The sequence below is a fragment of the Eublepharis macularius genome, chromosome 2 (genome assembly GCF_028583425.1).
Source record: "Eublepharis macularius isolate TG4126 chromosome 2, MPM_Emac_v1.0, whole genome shotgun sequence".
NCBI classification, from domain to species: domain Eukaryota; kingdom Metazoa; phylum Chordata; class Lepidosauria; order Squamata; family Eublepharidae; genus Eublepharis; species Eublepharis macularius.
The window spans coordinates 159066550-159091119 of NC_072791.1; the positions used below are offsets into that span (position 1 = coordinate 159066550).

General features: G+C 40.4%; 1 protein-coding gene across 1 annotated transcript in view; it reads right to left on the minus strand.

Annotated features, from left to right (window-relative positions):
* Positions 1 to 4638: 4638 nt before the first annotated feature.
* GYPC (glycophorin C (Gerbich blood group)) overlaps positions 4639 to 24570 on the minus strand; it is a 58592-nt gene continuing 38660 nt past the window's right edge. Inside the window, exons 2-3 of the mRNA XM_054971693.1 lie at positions 11044 to 11094; positions 4639 to 8061 (exon numbers count right to left, since the gene is read on the minus strand). Coding sequence (XP_054827668.1) covers positions 7865 to 8061; positions 11044 to 11094 — 248 coding nt within the window. The 3' untranslated portion in view covers positions 4639 to 7864. The remainder of the gene's footprint in view (positions 8062 to 11043; positions 11095 to 24570) is intronic.

A 24570-nucleotide genomic window follows, 5' to 3' on the forward strand; every position in this document is an offset into this window, starting at 1 on the left:
GGAAACCCGTGTGCAAGTCCTTCCCTCACTGCTGTACAGCTGAGGTTTAGGAGCTTGAAGAGGGGATCCAGTTTGCCGGCTGTCTGAATACAGGCCATCCACTTGGATGGCTCACACCTGGGGCTTTGGGGCTCGCCCAGGCAGGTCAAGGCGGAGGTCCAGTTTATTACCACGTGGCTTGACCTGTACCGCTAGTTGCCCTTGCCACAGTTATCAGTTGTTGTTCCAGGTTTATGTTATTAATAAAAGTGGCCCTTAGATCCAAGCTCAGTGTATATCTCTTCATTACAACTGGGGTGGCAAAAAGGGCTCCTGCCTCCCCCCTCAAGCTATTTTACAAAATAGCAAGTTGCTGTCTCTGTTTTTGCTGCCCCACATGGAGTATTCTGTGCATATAGAGCAGAAAAAACAGAAATCCCCCCACCGCCCCTGTGCTATTTTGACATGGGGAAATGGCCAAGGAGGGGGACAGGAACTCTTCTTTCCGTTGAGGTAGTGTCCTGATGCCATTTAGGCTCTTCTTTATTTTTTAACAGCCCGGAAAACCTGCATATCTAGTTTGACCCTAAGAAAGGTGTTGGTAGGAAAGATAATACACAGGCTAGATAGGCAGGGTCTGAAGGGTCGGTGCAGGCTGCAGTGCTGAATTCTTTTTGGAAGCTTTCCACATAAAAACTGCTCTCCCCAAGCTGTTTTTACACCTATGTGGGGAAAGATACAGGAAAGCTTTGGTGAACTATGTATTCCCAACATGGGGAGAGACAGTATGGGGAAAGTAATTTTGAACTGAAAAGGGATTATGGAGTGGGAAAGATTAAGCAGCTTTGCTCTGGAAGTCTTTTATCCACTAAGATTTACAACCTAAGTTAACTTCAGTTAAAAAAAAGGTGGAAACAATGATGGAACTCAACATAATATGTAATGTTAGCTTCAGTTTAATAAGGAACTATATATTCAGATGCACTGCATTCTTACACATGAATTGGTTTCCCAATGTAGGCCTTCAGTGAACTAAAAAGCTTGTCCAAGGATCCAGCTGAAAGTTTCTTGGTGGTGGTGGAAACTTTGGAAAATGCCTTCAAGCTTCAATCAGTTTATGGCAATCCCATAGGGGTTTCAAGGCAAGAGTCATTCAGAGGTGGTTTGCCATTGCCTACCTCCATGTAGCAACTCTGGACTTCATTGGTAATCTCCCATCCAAGATGAAAAATACAAGAGAGATAGCTAGAGTGACAGCGGAGGAAGACTTGAGACAAATCCGATAAGGAACAGGTGAAAGCTACTCTGTAGTGGAAATGGCAAGAAACAAACATGTTTTCATCACCATTGTCTCTGCATGGCCCACTGTGGTCATTTTGATCAACACTTTGCAGATAAAACATATTCATTCTGACTTGGACTCTACATTAGCAGTGAGAAGGTCAGATGATGCCAGGGTGCTTTGTTGTTGTTTGGATACTTTTCAGTTTATTCAGTCTTGTGATGTGGACAGTATCTGTGGAAGTTTGAGGCCTACCACCTGCTTCTGTGACCTTAGTCCTTTCTGCCTACTTAAACCTGCTGGGGGCTGGGGCTGGTTGGGTCTGAGAGTTTCAGGCTTTCCTGGATGAGGCAAATTGTTTAGATCCTTTCTAATCTGGGTTTTGTCCTGGTAATGGGATGAAAACAACCACGGTCACCTTGGTGGATGACCTGTGCCAGGAGACGGACAGTGGGAGTGCAACTCTGTTGAATTCTCCTGGACCTCTCAGAGGCTTTCAGTACCATCAATCATGGTCTTCTTCTGCACTGCCTTTCCAGGTTGGGATTGGAACCATTCTATGATGGTTCCAATCTTACCTGGAGGGTAGATTTCAACATTAGTGCTGGGAGTCTGCTTCTCAGCCCCTTGACCTTGGGCATGTGAGGTTCTGCAAGGTTCCATCTTATCCCCTACACTCTGTAACATCTACATAAAACCACTTGGTGAGGTCATCCAGAGATTTCGGCTGGGCTGTCACACCACTATGCAAATGACTCTTAGCTCTATCTTACTCTTCCTGCTGATCCCAAGGAAGTTGTAGAAACCCTGAACTAGTTTTGGGAAGCAGGTTTGGAGGGGATGCCAGCTAATAATCTGAGGCTTAATGCTCACAAGATGAAAGTGCTGCTGGTCAGTGGAAGGTATTTAAGGTGTCGCCAATTCTTGGTGGGATTTCACTCCCCTTGATTGAATAGATCCATAGTTTGGGGGTGCTCTTGGACACAGGCCTACGGCTGGATAAGCGGGTGGTAGCTATGGTCAGGGGTGCCTTTTACCAACTTCATCCGGTTAGCTAGCTTGGCAGAAAATTTAGCCACTGTCCTGGTTACATCTAGATAAGACTACTGCAATGCATTGCATGTGGGCTGCCCTTGTGAAGTATTCAGAAACTTCAATTGGTGTAAAATGTTGCTGCCATAATGTTGACTGGAGTGGGCTGAAGAAACCGTATCACTCTAGTCTTGGCCCATCTACACTGGCTTCCATTTTGTTTCCAGGCACAATTCAAGGTGCTAGTTTTACCTTCAAAACCCTATATGGCTTGACACCATCAGAACTAAAGGACCATCTGCTCCCTTATGAACTTACCTGACTGCTGTCATCTTTGGAGGCCCTACTTCAGGCTTATGGTCTTTAATATCTCTTTCTGAGATTAGGTGGGTGGCAAACCAGGAGAGGACCTTCATAGTTGTGGCATCAAAACTCCAGAATTCTCTCCCCAGAGAGATTCACTTATTCCATTCTGTTGCTGTCTTCTACCAGAGGATAAAGACTTCTTGGCCGTTTCCAGACGGCTTACCTTCTACCATTCCGTGCCGCAATGCCGCGGCTCGTGCTGTGGCGAACACGAAATATTGCGTTTTCTCGCGCGATTTTTGCGCAATGTTGCGCAAAACTCACGTAAGAAAATGCGCTATTTCGCGTTTTCTCCGGCATGACCCACGACATTGCGGCATGGAGCAGCAGAAGGTAAGCCGTCTGGAAACAGCCCTTGTTTTGTATGATGTTCCCTCACTGAATCCCTTCTTCAAGCCCAAAGTTTTAACTTCTTAATTATTGCGTTTATGTCTTCGTATGTTCTAGCTGTGGTTTAATTGTTTTAATGATGTGTTGTTGTTGCTTCTGTTTTGGGTTTGGTTGGTTTTAATAATTTTAAAATGTGATTTTATTATATATATTAAATTGTTAGTTGCCTTGGTGGCCTTTATGAGGGCAGAAAGATAGGGAATTAATTTTCTTTTAAAAAATCAGATCCGATAAGATTTGGCTAGTCTGGGCAATTCAAGTCAGGGCTCTTAATGACTTGAAAATGATCACTAGAAAACCAACTCACTTTGGAAAAATACAGCCAGATTGCTTTATGTATACAAATTAGTCCACATTGGTACATAGACATTCAATTATAATATTCCCTCAGGTTGGAAACATCTGGTCTGGATATGCCCCTTAGCATTAGCTTGCATAATACTTCATCCTGTTTCCTGATTTCAGAGGCTGCAGGATAATGGAAGAGGTTAACCACTGGGAGATTTCCCATCGTCTTCTTAAAAACCAATTAGGAGTTTTCATTCAAAGTATTCAGCCAGTAAGTGGGTTGGTTCAGTGTGTTGTGAAAAGAGGAAATGAAAAGACAAATTAACTTTTGAGTTACACAGTACACTACCTGACTTTAATAACTTAAAGCAAAAAGATTCACTGTAGCAACAAAAGTCTGCAGGTTTAGCCCAGTAGTATTTTGTCCAAACGGTGATCTCTCTTTGAAAAGTAACATTTGAATTCTATAGAGATGGAATTTATCAATCACATTTTTATCCTGCTCTTCTTCTAAGAAATTCAGGCCAATAGATGTGGTTTCCCCTTTTCTATTTTGTCCTCACAGCAACCCATGATATAAATTGACTGGCCTAAGCCTCAAGGTGACCCTATGTGCTGAGGGTTTGAAATCAGGTTTCCAATCCCAATCCAACCCTAACCAGTAGTATACTGCCATAATTTTACAGTGGTCTCTTTTAAACTTTACAGTGAATGCATGTGCATCTTGCATCTGTACATCCATTTGTAAGAACAGCCAATGTGCTTGTGTTATAAATGAAACCCCAGATCAGTACCTGGATAAATGTGAGGTTTAAATCACACATTGAACAGTACATACATTGAATGTAACATGAGAAACTCACGTATTTTAAAAAATAAATATGTACTGTGTTCTCTATAATTTGTGAACAGGGCTAGTATAGAGAAGATCCATAGAGTTGTTGCAGATGAGCAAGCTAGACATACACATTCAAAGTGATGTATGCACTTGGATGCTTAGAAAAACTTTCCTGCTCATAAACTAAGCATCCCACAGACTTTGACACAAATGTGACCAAGTGAACTTACTTTGCTCAAACACCCTTAATGGTGAGCAGCACCTTCACGGCTGTTTATATTTGGACAAACACATGGGTTTAGCAAGGAGTACCTTGATTTCCTCCTCAGAAGTGGTCATCATGGCCCTTCTGTTCCTGTATATGCTGTTGGTCAGCCCAGCCCAGATCTCAAAAGCTGGCCCATTTGAAAGAGGAAGATCCAGACTATAACAAAGCTTGGAAAGAAAACCAGTAGCGACTCTATTATTGCATCATAATTTTAATAGTCAAAAATGATAATTAGTAAAGGCCAGAAATGGGCTGCTGCATTTGGCCTGTTTCTTTGGTGAGATCAATACCCTCAACAAGAAGAAAAGAATAAATCCAAATAAAATAAATGTCTAACATAGTGTCAACAACTTGTTTCAGTTGTGGAGGCATGAACAATATGAACTTGGAATCCGTTTCTCATATTTTATAAATGAGTGCTGGCTCACTGAGAACAATTATTGCAGCTTGAAAATCTTACCCTTTATGCACCTTATTTTTGTAAAGGCATGGTTGGAGTGAAGGGACCAAGACAAAGGAAAAGTCTGGATCAAAAGGAATTATGATTCACACGAGAGTTGTTAACAGGTGACACTATATAAATACTGGTGACAACAAGTACCATGGCAAACATGATTTCCCAAATGGTGGTTACCTGGTTACTGTTACTGGATTTGAGTCCAGTTGCACCTTAGAGACTAACAAGATTTTCGGAGTATAAACTTTTGAGAGTCAAAGCTCCCTTCTTCAATTACAGAGAGGAGTGGAGATCCCTGAGCCTTTATATCTCAAGTCAGGTGGTGGGTTGGGTGAATCAAAGAAGGGAGTCAGGATATAAAAGTACAATGCAGCTTGATTAGAGAATCAATTAGCATCTGTAGTGAGATAAGAATTCCACGTCTCTATTCAGCACCAGAGGTTCCATTGTTCTGTACTTGTAAATCTTGTAAGTTCCTAAAGTGCCAATGGACTCACATCCTGTGTTCTACTGCAGACCAACATGGCTACCTACCTGAAACAAAACTGTGAGCGATGAGTGTTCCTATGAACAAATAGTATAAATATCCCTACCAAGAGTTCTGCTGTTCACTGTGTTCTTTTCTACTTTAAAATTTTATTTTAAATGTTTATATCCCTTAAACTCAAACTCACTTTTCAAAGATAGCCCAGGATTTGATCTATTGCTGTTCTTAGTCACCTCTAGGTGGTTTTACTGCCTCATTGATTTTCTCACCTCCTTTTCTGAACCGGTTGAAACACAGAAGGCCTGTTTATGCATTAATGTTTCTTCTGTGTAGAAACTCTGCACATTATGGTTGAAACTGTTGATTTCCAAATGTTTTTTTCCCCTCAGGTTTGGGGTCTCAACTGCATCAGATTATTTCTGAGTTTCCACACAGTTTTGTTGTACTGCTATGGTTTCCCAGAGTTTTAAAATGTTTTCTCAAACCTTTGATCTGATGTTTCCTGCTGGAATGCAACTGATGCACATTTGCCTCCCATGCTATGCTTCAAAAGGTGCCAGCCATTTTGGTGCCATTTTCCTTGCCTGGTTCTCTCACAGCTGCCATTTCTTCTCCTGTGCCACTGAAGGTGAGGTGGAGGAGCTCTTCAGTTTCTTTGTTAAAACTGGCAATAATTAGATCATAATTCTCCATGTGGTCAAATCTGTGGATATTTAAATCCAGAGACTGGAGCCATGAACAGAAAAGAAAGTTCTCTCTTCAACCCAGAAAAATACCCTAGGTTTGCAGAAAAATCTTAAATCTTAAAAAAAAAAGAGGGTTAAACCCCTCCCCACCAATAATAAAGCAGTGCCTGTATCTTTAAGAAACAAATGCCCTCAGTGGCCATTGATAGGCAACCACAGAGTATTGCCAGTCTTCAAGGTTTGGTTTCTGTCAGTAAAAGGAAGCAGAAGGGTCAGGATCTTTTCCTACTGACTTTCAGATAACTGGCACAGATAGGGCTTTTCTGGCTGTCTTATAATTGTTCACTATTTTTAGTTGAATGATGCCAATAATTTCTGATACTTTGGCGGACTCCTGTTGGTTTTATTATGTTTTTGCATTATTGTTCTACTATGTCTTGTGGTATTTTAAAGACTATTTGAAAATTTTAAATTAATTTAAAAAGCCTAACTCACTGTTGACTGCTATGACATGAAGAGATGACTGCAAATTGAAATTACATAGTAATGGCTTCTATCTAATGGAGCAATACAATTCTACTTAATCTGTTACCACCCATAATGGCTCAACAAGCACTGGATAAACTCCTTTTTTGTGTGCCTGCCTGTGGAGGGACAGGTAACTCATATGGCAGGCCACAATGCATGGGTGGTAGCTTACATTTGACTTTCTGGGTCAGAGAAGTCAGGCAGGCCTGAGTTGTAGATTCAGTGCTGACTCAGCCATCAAGACAGTCTAGTCTACACATTTTCATAGCCTGGGCAGGCTGGTTTTGATTAGATTAGATTTAAGGCTGAGTCCACACTGCACTTGAACTTCACTCTTCTTTCAGTTATAGAGGGTGGAATGGTATGGGCAACAGGACAAATGACACTATGGATTTGTGATCATCTCAATAGCTCTCCTTTGTACTGATCATTCTGGACTCTAGAAGCACCACTTCAATGAATGCTGTGGATGGAAAAGCATCCTGAGAGTTAAACAAGTTGAGCAATATACAAAAACACAGTAATATAATTGAAGAAGAGTTCTAGAAGGCGGTCTACAGTCCGGGACAGCTGCTAATAGGATGTAATAAAAATGCTTCAAGACAAGTCCTAAGCAAATCAATCTAGCCTCCCAGCAGAGAGCAATCTGACATCATCACAACATATATTCAGAAACCTAATCCTTTTTTAAAAATTGCCAGCATTTTTGTGTTCTGGACGCTGTGTTGTTTTGTTTTCTTGTGGAGGGGCTTCTTCTATATATATTTTTTCACACTGACAAGCTTATACACGTTTAGGAAAATGACACGTGGATTACAATGTAGTTTTTCTGCCAGGATCCTGTTTTTATGCATCACAACACTTGTTTTGTTGTCAATTAAATTTCCTTTTCAGGTATGGTATCAGCGCAGTATGGATCAGCAAATTTATGAGAATGTTTTTCATTGGCACCTGCTATTTTTTCCAAATGTCAAGGTTTGACATTTAATGTTGTTATCTGCTATCAGTTAATCACTCATCCTGAGATTTTTTGTTTCTCCTGATCTGATATTGAATTGAGCTATGCTGCTAATCAAATCAAATAAACAGCCATGGATCTCGCATTCAGTTCTTCTTGGGGGCAAACAGCAATATTTCAATTAGTCCCCTTGTTCTCCTCTGTGCAATCTTCATATCCCGGTGCTTTTTGATGTAGTGTCTCTGATCGATTCCCTTGAGAAAGAGAAACTTACTAAGTGTGTCTCAGCGGGGCTGCCTTTACTCTCAGATGAAATATTCTTTCCGGCTCTCATCCATGGCTTCTTGAAGAGTAGGGTCATTTTTCAAAGCAGCATCTGCGCTTTCAGCAAACTCTGTTCCCTTTGCTTCATTGGTGTGGTAGGTGCCCTTGTGCCGGTACATGTATCGCAGCATCACTACCAAGAGACAAATCAAGACAAAAGCCACAGCAGCAATGACACCTATGGGAAGAAGACACATTTGAAATTTTCTTTTCATTACCAATTTCAAATATCCCAAGTTTTTAAAACTAGATTGGTGCTTTCAGCTAGATGCTTCAAAGAGAAAACATGCATAAATAACAACACATCACACAGGGATTTTGACATTGTGGTAAGAAGACATTTGCTCATTTCTCCCAACCCAAGAAGACAAATACAAGAAAACAACAACAAATTCTGATCCTCTTTCTTCAAATTCTAATATGTTAGACAGCCCTGCAGTTGACAGAAAGATCAGATACTGGCTAGGATCCAGTGGAGGATTTAAGTGGACAGAATGGCGAGTGATTTCTGCCAATTCTCTCTCCTGCTGCAAACCTCCAACTTCCCCCTCATGCTGTTCCTGGGGCTCCCCTGTCCCCCATGAGCATGTTTCAGGGGGTATTTTAAACTGCAGCAGGATGGGGAATTTGAACAAATCACATTCTCTGAACTGAAGCCATTGTCCATACAAGGTGGCTTCCTTTGCTGTCAACCATAAAGGAGGGCAATAAATACCTTGGATTATGTCTTGAGTCTGGCCACAGATATGATTTTGTCATAACTATTGTTTCTCCACTCCATTACAGTGGCTTCTCACAGATGGGACAGATGGTAGATTGTACCAGAGGAGGGAAGTGGAACCTGCACCAGAAGCTGGTGAATGCCCATCAGTGTGCCCTTGCAGCTGGACATTCAATAACCATGTACCTGAACAGCATTGTCACAGTCCCCTTTGCCTCTGTTGTGGCTAAGTGATGCTCACTGGGGAAGGGGACCCCTTCCTCTCAGTTATTACAGAGCGGCAACAGCCTTTACAATGTGTCCCTCTTCCTACTAGATACAACCGGTCTTGTTGCCATTGTACTTAACTTGCTGCTTTGCTGTGGCTTTGAGTAGCACTTGGGCAGTTAGCCTCTTGAGCTTGACTTGATGCAACATGAATATCTGGCTCTAAATCAGTCATCCTACCTGGAATCTTGAAGCAAGCTCCCAGTGGTTAGGGCATGAGTGTAGAGAAACCACTCTAGCTGTAGAAACCACTTTAGCTGTACAAAATCCACTTCAATGTACACCATTAACAAACCCTCAGAGCTTTATGGTACTTGATTCCAAACCAAAGTTACAGCTATCAAAAAGAAAATTGCCCATGTAAAGATGTTGCTTCTGCCCAAGTAATGTAAGTCCAATACGGGATTCATCAATTTTTAAAGGCTATGTTGGTCTCCCAAAACACAATAGGCTTTAATGCTCTTTAGATGTTGTACAGTATTAATAAGCCTCAGGGATTGAACACAATTCAATTTTCCTCCTAGTAACTGGTAGGAAGCTAAAATTAAAGTTAAAGGAGATGGAACCTGAGGGAAATGCAGCAGAACTTCACTAATTTGTACTAATGATTAGGAATCCACCTGGTGAATTACTGAAATTAGCAAGAACAGCAAAGAAGTGAGCAAACACAACAGAAATAAAGAAGACTCAGATAATACATCTTAACATCTAAGATGCTTCTTTGGGGAGGGATTGTCATTCAAGTAACAGCCTGAATAAACATGACAATGTGTTGATGGAACTGCAGCCAAATTGCTGTACATTTGTGTCAGAATACTTACCAGTCTGAGGAAAACCCCAGAGAAAGAATGATCATTTTAACACCAATTGAAAATTTATCATGTAAACCGTCTGTTCTTTACTACCATTACCATCACTACTGCTGCTAATAATTTATGTATTATTATACATGGATAGCCTGCTTTTATGCCTGAAAATCAATATCAAAGTTTTCATCTTTTACATCATTTTACAAGATTTATCTCTATGATACTTTTTTTGCCAGTGATTAAAATGCAACAGTTTTCTGAATATAGTATATAGCCCAGACTTCTAACAGCAGTCTCAGAACTATGCTGTCTAGACCTTTTTTCTTCCTATGTGTAGCAGGGTTTATGAGTCAAGCCCTTTAAAAGTCTGTACATGCCCCCCCACCCCCAACCTAGAAACCAGGTATATCTGCTTGGTGTGCCCCTTGTCCTTTTTCTTTGCCAACGATCCCAGCTGGTGAACTAGTTTCTGGGACCTACCTCATTTCATTGTGGGTTTTGAACACTTTCTCTCCACATCATGCCATTTCCAGCTAGATTATATATTGGCCTTTAGCAATCTTGAACTTAGAACCTTGTTTCTACTTTTTCATTGTGTTGCTGATAAATCCATGAGGTTGTTCATTCCTTCTTTTAAAATAAATGGTTGAGGAGAACTCTGTTCCAGACTGGAGCGACTGTGTTCAGGCATAGGTGGTTTAACTTTTATCTCTGGGCTATTTACAACTGAAATCAACCCTACACCCAAGCTGTTATTAGCTCGGGGCGGTGTGTGTGTGTGTGTGTGTGTGTGCGAGAGAGAGAGAGATAAGTATCCTTTCTTAGCATGTCTATTTTTACTTCCAGAGTTGTGGTAGTGGTGGGCATTCAAATAATTGAAATAACACGGGAGAGGGGGATAAACTCCCTGCAATTAGCTCCAATGGGCACTGACAGTTTCTTAAAAATGTTTACGAAATGTCCATTCATGGCTTTACTCTATGAAATCTCTGAAAGATTGTAGCTTTGGGAAACCTTAACCTGCATTGTTTATAAGCTTGTTGCAAATATCAAATGCCCAATTTGCTATTCCTTGCTGTCCATGGCCTCCCACAATCCCTAGAGGGACACCCATCTCCTGTGAGAAACTTGTTAGATAGCAGTTTCTTGAAAGACATCTCAGTTTTTTCCCCCCTGAATGGCGTCTCAAGTTTCCAGTCTATTGGCAGAACTGAGATGGTACTGAATTGTATTACAGCCCTAATTTCTGCAGAAAGCTGACTAGGTATATATTTTTTTTCTATCTCAGATGGAGAATTGTGTTTTGCTTCCTCAAAACAATGTATGAAATTCAGTCTTTGTTCTAGAAATATCATAGTCTTACCTCCAATGACTGCAATATCAGCTGCTGCTGGAGAGCTCCCAATATTTGCAGCTAGAAAGAAAATATATAAGATCCAATAAGACAGGAGACCTCAGGTGGTAAATAGCCACAGCAGTCAATGGAGTGATGATGCTTTTAACCCTTCTGTTGAAATAAAGAAAGTGAAGCATCCAAAAAGCAAGGGGCAGTTGTTAAAAAATCCCATTCAGACACTAAGATCTGACAATGTTATACAAAAGGAAAATAAATCACTGGCATAGTGAGTAATGAAATTCAAGGAAAGCTCAATGAAATATTGCAAACATGTTTCTAGTAACATCTTGAGGTTTTTTTCACACACAAGCAGGGAAGACATGAAGCAATATGTACTCTTTCTAAATGGCAGTAGAAGCCTAAATGACACCTTGGGAAATGGTGAAATGGCTTCAGCCTTGCCTGGATTTCTGCAGGCCCAAAGAGGAGGGGTGAATGACACTGAAGGAGCCCTTGGATTCCTCCCATAGCTTTTCCCTGCAGGTCGGGGTAGGGAGGTCTTCTGTCCTCCAGCAGCAGCAATTGGGAATTTTGGACTGCCAGAGGAGGAGGGAATTGGTAAAAAATTCTCCAGCCCCAGTGAAGATTTACTAGGCAGGATCCAACCCACCAGCTGGTAGAAACAAAATTAGCCCTTGTGGGATAGGAGGGAAGGAACAAGACAATCTGTTTGCTAAAGTCAGATTCATGAAAAGTTTTTTCTATAGGGTTTTTTTCGCACTTTTGACCCACAGCCCTTTCCTATATAGATGGAAAGAATGACCACACAGTAAGAGACATACTGTACAAGTCTCTCTGTGTATACTAAATGGAAGTCAAAGATGAAAAAGAGAGAAAATGAATCAGGATCTGCATTGTTTGTTTTCTTTTATGGTCTGATTTCATTTTTTTTTCACCAGTATATTTCATGTAACTGTACAATGTTGTTATGGGATGTATCTGGGGTTAAATATCATTTTCTAGGATATGAACATAAAACTAAAATAAAATGATTTTTTTAAAAATTAAAAGCAAAAGAAAGAAGGTAAAATTTGGGTCTGAATGCAATGTAATATCATTTGTAAACTCTGCTGTTTTATGTAATGTATACTCAGCAATGGAAATGCTCCTTCTCTAAATATTTCACACAATCTGTGCAAAATGTGATTAAAATTCTGCCAAAATACAGAAGGGTGTGTATGCACATATATTCATACAAAGATTATATGCTTCTATGGAGGAGGGATTTACACTGGTTTTTGTTCTTTCTTTTGGCCTTTCAGATCAATTTGGTTGTACTAAGAATTCTTTTCCCATCCCTTGTCCTAATTCTCAGTGGTATAGTAACCTTCTGTCTGGACAGTACCACATCAGACTGCAGGCAGGTAACTCACAAAATTGAATGCTCCTATATCCAAAGAATTCCCTGCATATAGAAAACTGTTGGGAAATCTAGGCCAAGAACCATGGACATCTAACTTTCTGTAAACAAGGGAGTGTTTACAGATTATTCTTCAGCCACGTGAGCTTCCCCTGCAGTCTGAAGTAGTATGGCCCAGACACAGGTGTGATACTTCAGTGAGAACTAGACATTTCTCTCAGTGAAAGAAAAGGGCTTTATTACAAACAGCTGCAGCATCAGCAAGGTGGGGGGATATCTATCTAGGTCACTTGTCATAAGCAGGTGCAGTATTGGTTGAGCAGCATTTTCCTACAACAGGGATGAATGTCTCCAGGAATCCCAATTACTTTCTCCATTGGATTATAATCATTATTATTATAATAATGTTGGAGTAGATAATTTTGCAATTCAAAAGCATATCAGGTGGGGGGAAGTAACATAATTTTTAAAGAATCTGAGCTAAGAAACTGGTTTGAAAGACTCATGAGAGGCTGAAAGAAGTGGAAACAATCTCAGCCTTATTATAGCCTTTAAAAAAACCCCAACTAATAAAATATTAAAGTGTTTTTCATGAAGAAAAGCAAATTTCAGACAATCCCTCCCCCCCCACCTTTTCTAGTGTCTGATAGGATTTAATGCATCAGTAAACTGAGAAAGTGTTATTTCCCTTTTGTTCTGTTGTTCTTTTTAATGAAGTGACCACAACCTAAAATTCATTTTTTTCTGTGGTTGCTCTATAAATAGCCAGTGAGGCTTGTCCATCTTTTTTTAGCATCTTGTATTAGTTCTTTAAGAATTCTTGGATGTATACTATCAGGGCTTTTTTTCTGGGAAAAGAGGTGGTAGAACTCAGTGGGTTGCCCGCAGAGAAAATGGTCATATGGCTGGTGGCCCCGCAGCACGGAGGGCAATCTAAACTCCCCCCTGTCTGGAGATCAGGGGGTGGGGCCACCAGCCATGTGACCATTTTCAAGAAGTTCCATTCCACCGCGTTCCAGCTGAAAAAAAAGCCCTGTATACTATCCAGATTCAGTGATTTGGATGTAGGTCAAGACTTACAGATGAACATTTACACGACATTTTAAGGGTGCTTGTCACAAACCTTCACTTGGACATTAATGCCTTTCCTAACAGAAAGCAACCACAAAAATCACACTGACTAGATAATCATGTGTAGCTAGACAAAAAGATTTTACAGTAAAATACTGTTTCAAAATGCACTGCATTCAAGTTAACATTTCTTCATTGTTGTTTACTGTTTGTTTACTGTTAACCTAAATAGGTAGGTTAATAATTTTGTTACATTTTGATTTAAGATGTGGCACTCTAATGTGGCCTCCATGTGCCAAAAGGTTGGGTACCCCTGATTTAGCAGAAAACTCTTGATTTAATTTTAATCTGTTGGTTCTGGTCTGACTTTCTGGGGCAATAGAAAACAACTCTGCTCCATCCTCTATGTGACAGCCCTTCAAATACTTGAAGATGGCTGTCATATCACCTCTCAGTCATCTCCTTTCCAGGCTGAACATACCCAGCTCCTTCAGTCTTTCCTCATAGGACGATCTCCAGACCCCTCACAGTCACCACCTTTGTTGCCCTCCTTTGGACGTGTTCCAGCTTGTTAACATTCTTCTTAAACCATGGTACCCAAAACTGAACACACTACTCGATGTGAGGTCTAACCAGAACAGAGTAACATGATACTATCACTTGCATGATCTGGACACTACTTCTGTTGATGCAGCCCAAGATCACATTTTCCTTTTTAGCTACTGCATCACACTGCTGACTTATGTTCAATGTATGATCTAGTAAGACCCCTAGCTCCTTTTCATGTGTACCAAGACACGTCTCTCTCATCCAATAATTATGCATGTGATTTTCCTACCTAAATGCAGAACTTACATTTATCTCTGTTGAAATTTACTTGGTTGATTTTAGCCTAGTTTTCCAGCCTGTCAAGACCATCTTGAATCTGTCTTCTACTGTATTTACTACCCATCCCAATTTAGTATCATCTGCAAATTTAATGAGCATCCCCTCTATTCGATGGTTGTTGTGGGTTTTCCGGGCTGTATTGCCGTGGTCTTGGCATTGTAGTTCGTTTCGCCAGCAGCTGTGGCTGGCATCTTCAGAGGTGTAGCACCAAAAGACAGAGATCTCTCAGTGACACTACAGCCCGGAAAACCCCCAACAACCATCGTTCTCCGGCCGTGAAAGCCTTCGACAATACATCCCCTCTATTCCTTCATAAAAGTCATTTACAAAGATGTTGACGAACACAGGACCCAGGTCAGATCCCTGAGGCACTCGTCACTTCTCTCCAAGAGGATGAGAAACCATTTACAAGCACTCTTTTAGGTGCAATCTGTCAACCAGTTACAAATCCACCTAACAGTAGTAGGATCAAAACCATTCTTGTTGACAAGAATATCATGTTGTACCTTACCCAAAGACTTACTGAAATCAAGATTAACTATGTCCACAGCAATCTCCTGATACAACCAAATTGTAACTTTCTCAAAAAAAGAGATAAGGTTAGTTTTACATGACTTCTTCTTGAGAAACCCATGCCAGCTCTTAGTAATCACAGCTGTCTTTCCTAAATGCTCAAGGATTGACTGTTTGATTATTTGTTCTAAAACCTTTCCAACTATGGTCATCAAACTGATGGGTCAATAGTTACCTAGATCTTCCTTTTTTTCTGCTTCTTGAAGATGGGGACACCATTTGCCCGCCTCTAATTTTCTGGCATCTCACTTTTTCTCCAAGAAATCTCAAAGATGATAGACAGAGCTCCAAAATTACATCAAGTAGTTCCTTTAGTATCCTAGGATGTAATTTATCTGGCCCTGAGGACTTGATTTCATTTAAGGAAGCTATCCATTTACATATCACCCTTATGCCTATGGCCAGTTTAGTGTAGTGGCTAAGAGTGGCAGGATGTTTTAGGCTGATCCTGCACTGGGCAGGGGGTTGGACTAGATGGTCTGTATGGCTCCTTCCAACTCTATGATTCTATAATTCTATGATTCTATGATTCTACTCTGAAGTAGAGATGGGCACGAACCTAAATATGAACCAAAAAAACCCACGAACCAGCCTGGTTAGGGGTTCGCAAACCAGGGTTTGTGGAAGCTCGTTTCCACGAACTTCCATGAACTGGACTACTGGTTTGTTTGGTTCATATTAAAGGGCCAGTTTAAATGGCCATTTCCCTGGGGAAAATGGCCATTTACACCTGCCACACCACCGGGGCGTCCGGCTCACTGGATGCTGTGTTGGCAGTGGCAGCAAAGGGGTGGGGAGACAAGCGGGGGCGTTCCTGGTGGGGCATGGATGTGGTGCCCCCTCAAAATTTTGCGCCTGGGGCAGCCACCCCCTGGCCCTTCCCATGCTATGCCTCTGCCTGTACACACACACACATTCTCTTTAGTGGCCCCAACCTTATGGAACTGAAGAGTTCAGGAAAGCTCCCACTTTCCTAGCTTTCCACAAGCTGCACAAAACCAAATTATTCAGGAGGGCTTTCTTACACAGGTAATAAGGCTCTGCTGTAAGGAAGTGGTTCAAAGAGATGCTTTGATATAGGATCAGGGACTGTAGATTACACTACTGTGCACTTATTGTTGTTTATTTTGTCATTTAAAATTACTTATGTTTTGTTTCAGCTCTGATCAGATTTCTAATTGTTTTAAAACTTCTGCAATACAGATCACAAGTTGCTAATATCAAAAATTAGAATAAAGCTGAAGAGAAACACCAAAAGAATCATAGTACCAAAATACAATCTAAATAACATTTCTGAAGAATTTAAAGACCAGGGCCGAATCCACATTACTCCTTTTTTAAGACATTTTCCCCACCTTTTCCCCGCATTCCTGAGTGCCGGTCACATTAACTGATAAATCACATGCATCTCTTCCTCATTCCTCTCGGATCTTCAGTCACTGTTTTCTTGCGGGAATTTCACGGTGGACGTGAATGCCTACAAGTGCAATTTACGCGCCTTTTTTTTAAACCACCCCCATTCAAGTATTTCTGGCCGTTCCCTGGGTTCCCGTTGGCCAATTCTATTATCAAGTGCTTCGTAGTCTGTTAATGCCTGTTTTTCATCTTTTCTTTCATTGTCTGGGAATTATAACTCAGATGCCTTCGAAATCATTTCTGGTTGAGTGTAAAACTTTTTTTGGCAATGAAGCCTAATACTGGCCTCGCACAACTCCCTGTTTTTTTTTTCTATTTTTTATTTTTCTCTAGATCAATGTAATAGCGAAATTACGGTGTATATTCCTGTGCAATAAAGATCGCATAGCAGCACAGCTATCAGGCTTCCCGGCTTCCCCCACATATACTCAGTCCCCTATGACACTTCACATTAGCTCGAATATTGCCTGGGATGATGTTCTAACATTTGGCACATTTTTTAAAAAAGATTAATTTATTCTTATCAAAGCCTCGCTTTTATGCAGTACTGATGAATAATTTTTTTTTATTTATTTCTTGCATGATTCTTCCTATCGATATAGCAAAATTAAATATCCTAAATTATTGATGGTGCTTGAGTTGATTGGTGGTTGCAACAACAATGGGGTAACACATGTCTGGGAATATTGGATCTCCATCAATGCCCCAACGAAATAAGGCATTGGTTTCTATTTAGAATAATATCGTTATGCCAAAGATTCGATCAAAAAAAATTGCAGCTTAAATGAGCCTCCACCAGCTTGATGAACGTGCTCTTGGACATTTGGAAGCAGCGCATCCAGCGACGGTCATCCCAGTGCACCATCACAAGTGTTCAAAAAATTTAAAAAGGCGGGAAAATGAGGTCCCGCCCACAAAAGCGGATTTTCCAGTGGATGTGTGACTGGAGGAACACGTGAGAAAGACGCATTGGAAGCATGAATGTGAACGGAGAGGAGAAATTTGTGGATTGGAGACAAACGGATTTCCGTTAAAATTGCGGGTAATAGGTGAATGTGGATTTGACCCAGGTAAGGACCAGATTTGCAATACTAAGTTTAATTGATTGTGAGCCAGAAGAACTATGAGCTGAAACTAGAGATATTATCAAGGAAGAATGTGCAAAGACTATCCCTGTAGCCAAAAGAAAGGAGAAGCCTAAATGGATGTCTGAGGAAACTCTTAAAATTGCTAAAGATAGACGAGAAGCAAAAGCGAAAGGCAACAGAAATAGGGTCAAAACTATAAATGCAGCTTTTCAGCGGCTTGCATGCAGAGACAAAGAAATCTATTATAATAACCAGTGCAAAGAAATAGAAGAGAACAACAAAAAAGGAAGAACAAGAGACTTGTTCCAAAAGATCCGAGAAATCAAAGGGAAATTCAAACCATGGCTTGGGATGCTGAAAGATCAATATGGAAATACAGTATCTGATCAGGACAAAATAAAGGAAAGATGGAAGCAATACACTGAGGAACTATACAAAAGAGATGGACGGATGACAGATACTTTCGAAGAAGAATCTTCTGATGAAGAACCAGAAATCCTAGAAAGTGAGGTAAAAGCTGCACTCAAAGGAATTGAGAGAAACAAAGCACCTGAAGTAGATGGAATACCGATAGAGTTATTTCAAGCCACAGAAATGGAGACCATCAGAATCTTAACAAGAATATGCCAACAAATATGGGAAACAAAACAATGGCCCACTGACTGGAAACGCTCAGTCTACATTCCAATTCCCAAAAAAGGGGATGCCAAGGAGTGCAACAACTATCGGACAATTGCGTTAATTTCCCATGCAAGCAAAGTGATGCTCAAAATTATACAGCAAAGACTTTTACCATATATGGAACGAGAAATGCCAGATGTTCAAGCTGGATTCAGAAAAGGAAGAGGCACCAGAGATCACATTTACGATGGTTAATGGAACATACTAGAGAATCTCAGAAGAAAATCAGCCTGTGTTTTATAGATTACAGCAAAGCTTTTGACTGTGTAGATCATGTAAAGCTATGGAGAGTCTTAAAAGAAATGGGGGTTCCACAACATCTGATTGTTTTGATGTGCAATCTGTACTCTGGACAAGAGGCTACTGTCAGGACAGAATATGGGGAAACAGAATAGTTTCCAATTGGCAAGGGTGTCAGACAGTGATGCATATTATCTCCTTACTTGTTCAACTTCTATGCAGAGTATATCATAAGGAAAACTAGATTAGATCTAGAAGAAGCAGGAGTGAAAATTGGTGGGAGGAACATTAACAATCTGAGATATGCAGATGACACCACATTACTAGCAGAAAATAGTGAAGACTTGAAACTACTGATGAAGGTTAAAGGAGAAAGCGCCAAAGCAGGATTACAACTGAACATCAAGAAGACAAAAGTAATGACTACTGAGGAACTACTCAATTTTAAAGTTGACAATGAAGAAATTGAAGTTGTTCAAGATTTTCTATTCCTTGGTTCAATCATCAACCAACAGGGAGACTGCAATGAAGAAATCAGAAGAAGACTGAGACTTGGAAGAGCAGCTGTGAGGGAGCTAGAGAAGATCCTTAAAGATAAAGATGTCTCTCTGGGAACCAAGATCAAGATAATCCAAACTATGGTATTCCCCATTGCCATGTATGGATGTGAAAGTTGGATGGTAAAGAAAGCTGACAGGAAAAAAATTAATTCATTTGAAATGTGGTGCTGGAGGAGAGTTTTGTGGATACCATGGACAGCCAAAAAGATAAATAAGTGGGTATTAGATCAAATCAAGCCTGAATTCTCCTTAGAAGCTAAAATGACAAGACTAAAGCTATTGTACTTTGGTCACATCATGAGAAGTCAAGATTCTCTGGAAAAGTCAATAATGCTAGGAAAAGTGGAAGGTAGTAGGAAAAAAGGAGGACCTAAAATGAGATGGCTTAACTCAATAAAAGAAGCCACATCCTCCAGTTTGCAGGATCTGAGTAGGTCTGTTAGAGATAGAACGTTTTGGAGGTCTTTCATTCATAGGGTCGCCATAGGTCGGAGACGACTTGATGGCACATAACACACACATAGCCTATTGTATTGTTCATGCTGATTGTATTGAACTACATTGTATAATTGCCTTGAGTCTAAGTGAGAAAGGAGGACTATAAGTAATATAAATAAAAATAAAATAAATAAATATAGCCTTTACAGTGTAAGTAAGAACCGTTTTGAAGAGGCTCTGACCTACTCCACCTCCAAAATGGAAACCATTCCTGACTGGACATTTGTTTTGACATCACAAAAGGCTGGGTTCAAGACAGAAGTTTTTAAAATATTTATTTACATAAATATGAGTACATGTATGTACAAAGCACAACAGCTTTGTACATAAAACATTCCTTCTGACAAGGTGACACAATATAATAAAACTGTTTTTTGGGGGGTAGGGGGAGGAAAACATGGCAGAGGCTTGAAATCTTTATTTCTGCCTCTGGAAAATGTGCTGTTAAATTATTGAATGTGTTGTTGATACAACTGCATGTATTCCCAGCCTTTTCATCTATGTTTTTTGCTCAACTAACATCTGACATTCATTAGAAATGTATTAGAAACTGTGATGTTAGGATGTTTTCAGCCCATGTGTATTTTAATTTTCACATATTTTAGGTGTAGATCTAAAATGTTTTAAGCAAACATCTAAAATATAAATTAAGAATAGGACAAACTCCTGTACAAAGCAACTACCTTAATCTAGGAGCTCTGATTGTAAAGGCAGAATCTACCTTGGAAAGTGTTGTCTTGGCGTAGGATTAGATGGAGGTATGATCCGGAAATCTTGTTGAAGCCAAGTAGGTCTGGGTCTGGTTAGTGTTTGGATAGTAAACCTCCTGGGAACCCCATCAAGGTTGCCAGGTTCCCTTACCTTCCCGGAAGGAGGGGGGGACTCAGCAGCACCCATTTTGGGCCCAAATTGGCCCACTGCGAAGCATGGGAGAGCTCTTGGAGGCAGTGCAATGACATCACTCCCAAGAGTGACATCATTGTGCCACCCTGGGAGCACCCCCCAGGAGGCTTGTTCCCCCACCTTTCCCCTCCACTGGCCAGGTGAGTGGTGGCAAGGAGTGGAGGGTGGGAGTAAGGGATCTGGGATCCCTAAGCCCCATATTTATTTATGCCCTGAGATCCATGCTGGAAGAAAGGCAGAACAGAAGTGAATAAATAAATATAATAAGTTATTAGTTGCAACTTCCTGTTGAGTGTATATTCATGGAGGCTAGTTCACATTTGTAGGAAAATGAAGTGGAAGAGACTGGAGGTAGCAGAATGGACCATTTCAGATTGCTGGTGGTAGATGTCAGCTCTGAATGTGCATTTACGTTTAAAAAAATCTCTATGCAGACAGACAACCAGCACAGCTACTAAACTCCTCTCTTTGCTTGTTCTGCTGATTTTCTATCTATATGTTTTTTTAACAAAGGAAAGTCTCCCAAAACTCTTATTAGGGTGCCCAACACTGCATCAGCAAATGCCAGGAGATTTGGGGGCAGTATCTGGTAGGGTTGCCAAATCCAGTTTGGAAAATTGCTGGAGACTTTGGAAGCAGACACTCAGGAGAGCAGGGATTGAGAGTGGAAGGGATCTTAACAAGGTATAATTCCATAGAACCCTTTCTCCAAAGCAGCCATTTTTTTCAGGAAAACCTATATCTCTGGTCTGGAGATTAGCTGTAATTCCAGGAGATCTCTAGGCTCCTCCAGGAGGCTAGCAAACAACCCTAGACTGTCCGGGAAGGGCAGAATTTAGAGAGGATGTGGTGACACTTTGAAGTTACAATCTAGGCTTCCTCCCTTAGTATCTATGGTACTTACTAACTATAGGGAAAACTCCTAAAGTGTCAGTATATGGTGGCCATTCCCCCGCACTCTTCGGTTCCTTAAGATCAGGAAATTGGTGCTGGGGACAGGTAATTCCTCATCCAGGCTGCTGATGGAGATTTAGACATGATTCATCCTTAACCTGAAGACTGAAGTTTTATATCAAATGTATTTGTATATTCAGGATCCAATTCAAAACTCATATGTCTTTTGAGAGTTGAGTCTTACCCACTAACTTTTAAACTACTTGCTGCCAACTCTGAGGCTCCACTGGAGTTAGCATCCACTTTTCTGAATGGGTAATCAGGGTGAACTCATCATTCTGACACTCTCTGTTCTGAAAACCTCATTTCTGCCTCCCCTTAGATAGTGAAACTCATCAATGCTGCTCTTTGAAAATTAAGGAGCAGTTACTCATCTGTCAATCTGGACAGGAGACAGACTAATTTGGCCTCCATTTATATGCTAAATTATTACAAGGATAATAATGGTGGGTCCTCCCCAAAAAGCTCAGCCACACCAATCATTTAGGTGACAGTAAATGGATGAACTTCAAAAGCCAAGGTTTTTTTAAAAAAAGAGAAACACAAAGATTGCATCAAAGTCAAGACACTCAAGGCTCAACATTCTTTTCCTGCAACTAATGGCCTTTCAGATTGCATTCAGATGCAAATATTTAAATGCACCTGTATAAAATAAAACTGAAATTTTTATATTTGCTGAAAGTGTTCTTTTCACAAAAGCATCATCGTTAAACTGTAGCATATTTGATGAATTAGATTCATTATATTAATAAACTTCAGATAATCTGAGCATCCTGCCTTTGCCACACTTTTAGAACACAGTGGAGTCACCTCGGTTTATTTGTGCTGCCTGCAGCACTGCTGTGCTTGTCCCCCTCCCCATAAATCTAGTGATTTACAGTTTTCTTAGTGCATTCAAAAAATAAAAAGAAGTCAGTATTCCCTATGAAATACCATACTGTTACCCATGTGGTACCATTGCTTGTTGATTCAAGCAGGCTGCTACATTTGGGTGTGCGGCTTCCAGGGCACAGAAGGTCTTTTGTTTTAGATGATCTAAAGGCAATGGACAATGATCACAGACTGTGACCAGGAAAACAGTAGCAGTTTCTTGTTCATTTTGTAAAAAAGAAAGAGAGTGCTCATGAAATCTAGCAACTTTATTTTAGTGGTCTTTGATACTGATATCAGAAAACCACATCAACAGGGTGATGTTTACTCTGAGTTGCACATGTTGGTTTGAAATTTCTTTTCTAAGGAACAGTGCTTTATACAAACATTATTCCATTTGGAAAATGTGAATATAGTTTACAATATTTGCAGTTTTACAAAAAAACCCATGAAATGGCCTAAATTGTTCAGAACATTTCTGCTAACAGAAGGGACTTCCTCACCTTCTCTTCAGAGCAAAAAGAAGGGCTTTTTCACACAGGTAGAAGAGATATACTTTAAGGAAATGGTTCAATGAGATGCATTGGTCAAGGGATAGGGACTGTAGGCTATTCTACTGGGTACTGTCTGTTCCTACTGGATAGTTTTGTGTTGTTTAATGTCATGTTTGATTATTTATGCTCTGTTTTAGATTTGTTTCAGCTCTGTATCAGATCTCTGCTTGTTTTCAAACCACTGCAGTTTTGCATTTGAATACCCAGAGTGCGCTCCTGCATGCTCCAGAGGACTTCCTTGTTGAGCTGGGAATGGTGTCATTCCCTGTGTGAAGAGGAAGTGAAAGCCCCCACTCAAAAATCGCCTCCCATCACTAATTTGTAAGATGCTCCCCTCTTCCGTACAACCACACACACAACATCTTCATCCCCAGTTTGTGCCCTGGGGGACCCGGCAACCCTAATAGCAACCTTGAGATAGCACCTGAAAATCTCCCAGAATTACAAGTGCTCACCAGACTACAGAGATCTGTTCTCCTAGAGAAAATGGCTGCTTTGGATGGACTCTAATGCATTATACCCAGTTAAGACAATTCTCTTGGTTCCTCTTGCTTCCCACACAATTTCTACCTATATTTCTAGTTTGGTAGATTTGTTAACATATTTCTAGCTCAGTGGATTTGGAAGGCATTTTTGATGCTATACAGAACCCCTTCTTCCTCTAGATTCCATATTTGACTAAGATGTTTTCTTTTTCAGAAAAAAATATTTCCAAACGCTACCTGATGCTCTGCTACAGCTGGAATGTGACCCCCCCCACACACAGCTTTTCTTTTCGTGCTAGTGGGTGCTAGTTAGGTGGTTAAATGATGCCTGCCTCTGCCACCACAGCATGGCCTGAATCCATTTTCTACATTTTTAATTTAAAAAAAAATTAAAAAAACCTCATAGAAAACAGACAAAAATATGACAACAATAGTGGCGGGTCTACATGTAAAGCATCTATAAATAGTCTCAAAATATCTAAAAATAAGACCATGAACCATATGTTCAAATATTGATAAAGTTATAAAGCCCTCAGTCCATTTAATTATGGGCATTTGTGTCTCCTGTGCTGTTATATTAAGCCTTTTAGCTACAATAAGGGCAGGGTGGGTTCCTTTTGGTTGACCATTGGTGAGGCTCCAAGAGACAGGCAAATCATTTAAAGGTAAGCATAAGCATCCTCAAAAATCAATGAGTAAGGCTGGTGTAAAGAGGCTGATTCATTTTTACAGAGGGGGAAAAAAGTCGTCTTTCCTACAGAATGTCTTGTCAAAGGTACTTTTCATTTTGGGACCTTTCAGGAAATACCATGATGCATTTTCAGGGAATTCCCAAATACTTCATGCAAGGCAAAGGAAAAAAATGCTGTCCGAATAAGTCTATCTTTACTGGTTCAATGTAAGTTCTAAAAACTTCTGAAAAACTATGAATAAAACACTATCTGATATTTTTCTTGAATAGCTTTCTGCCATAACATAGTCTACAGCATATTTAACGTGGAACTCCTAAGCATCTAGATGACGGCAGATGCTATAGAGGCATTGGACCAGACCATTAAACTGTGATAGAACATGCCATTCATTTCCTGTTGTTCACTTTGAGCTTTCAGAATTAGGGTCACACATGAAAATATGTTTCTTGACCTCTCTAGCTAATAGCAAATTCTATCACCCAAGAATAATCCAAGTTCCTATTTAAACCCTCTTGTGTCATTTACCACATCTCAAAGCGATGTTGATGAAACTCAGTGACTCTAAGGGTCCAAACATAAGATTATGTGCACAAAGAGGGCAAAAGGAGATCACAAGTACACTTTTAAGCTATTGATGGCTGAGAAAAAATGGAAGGAAATC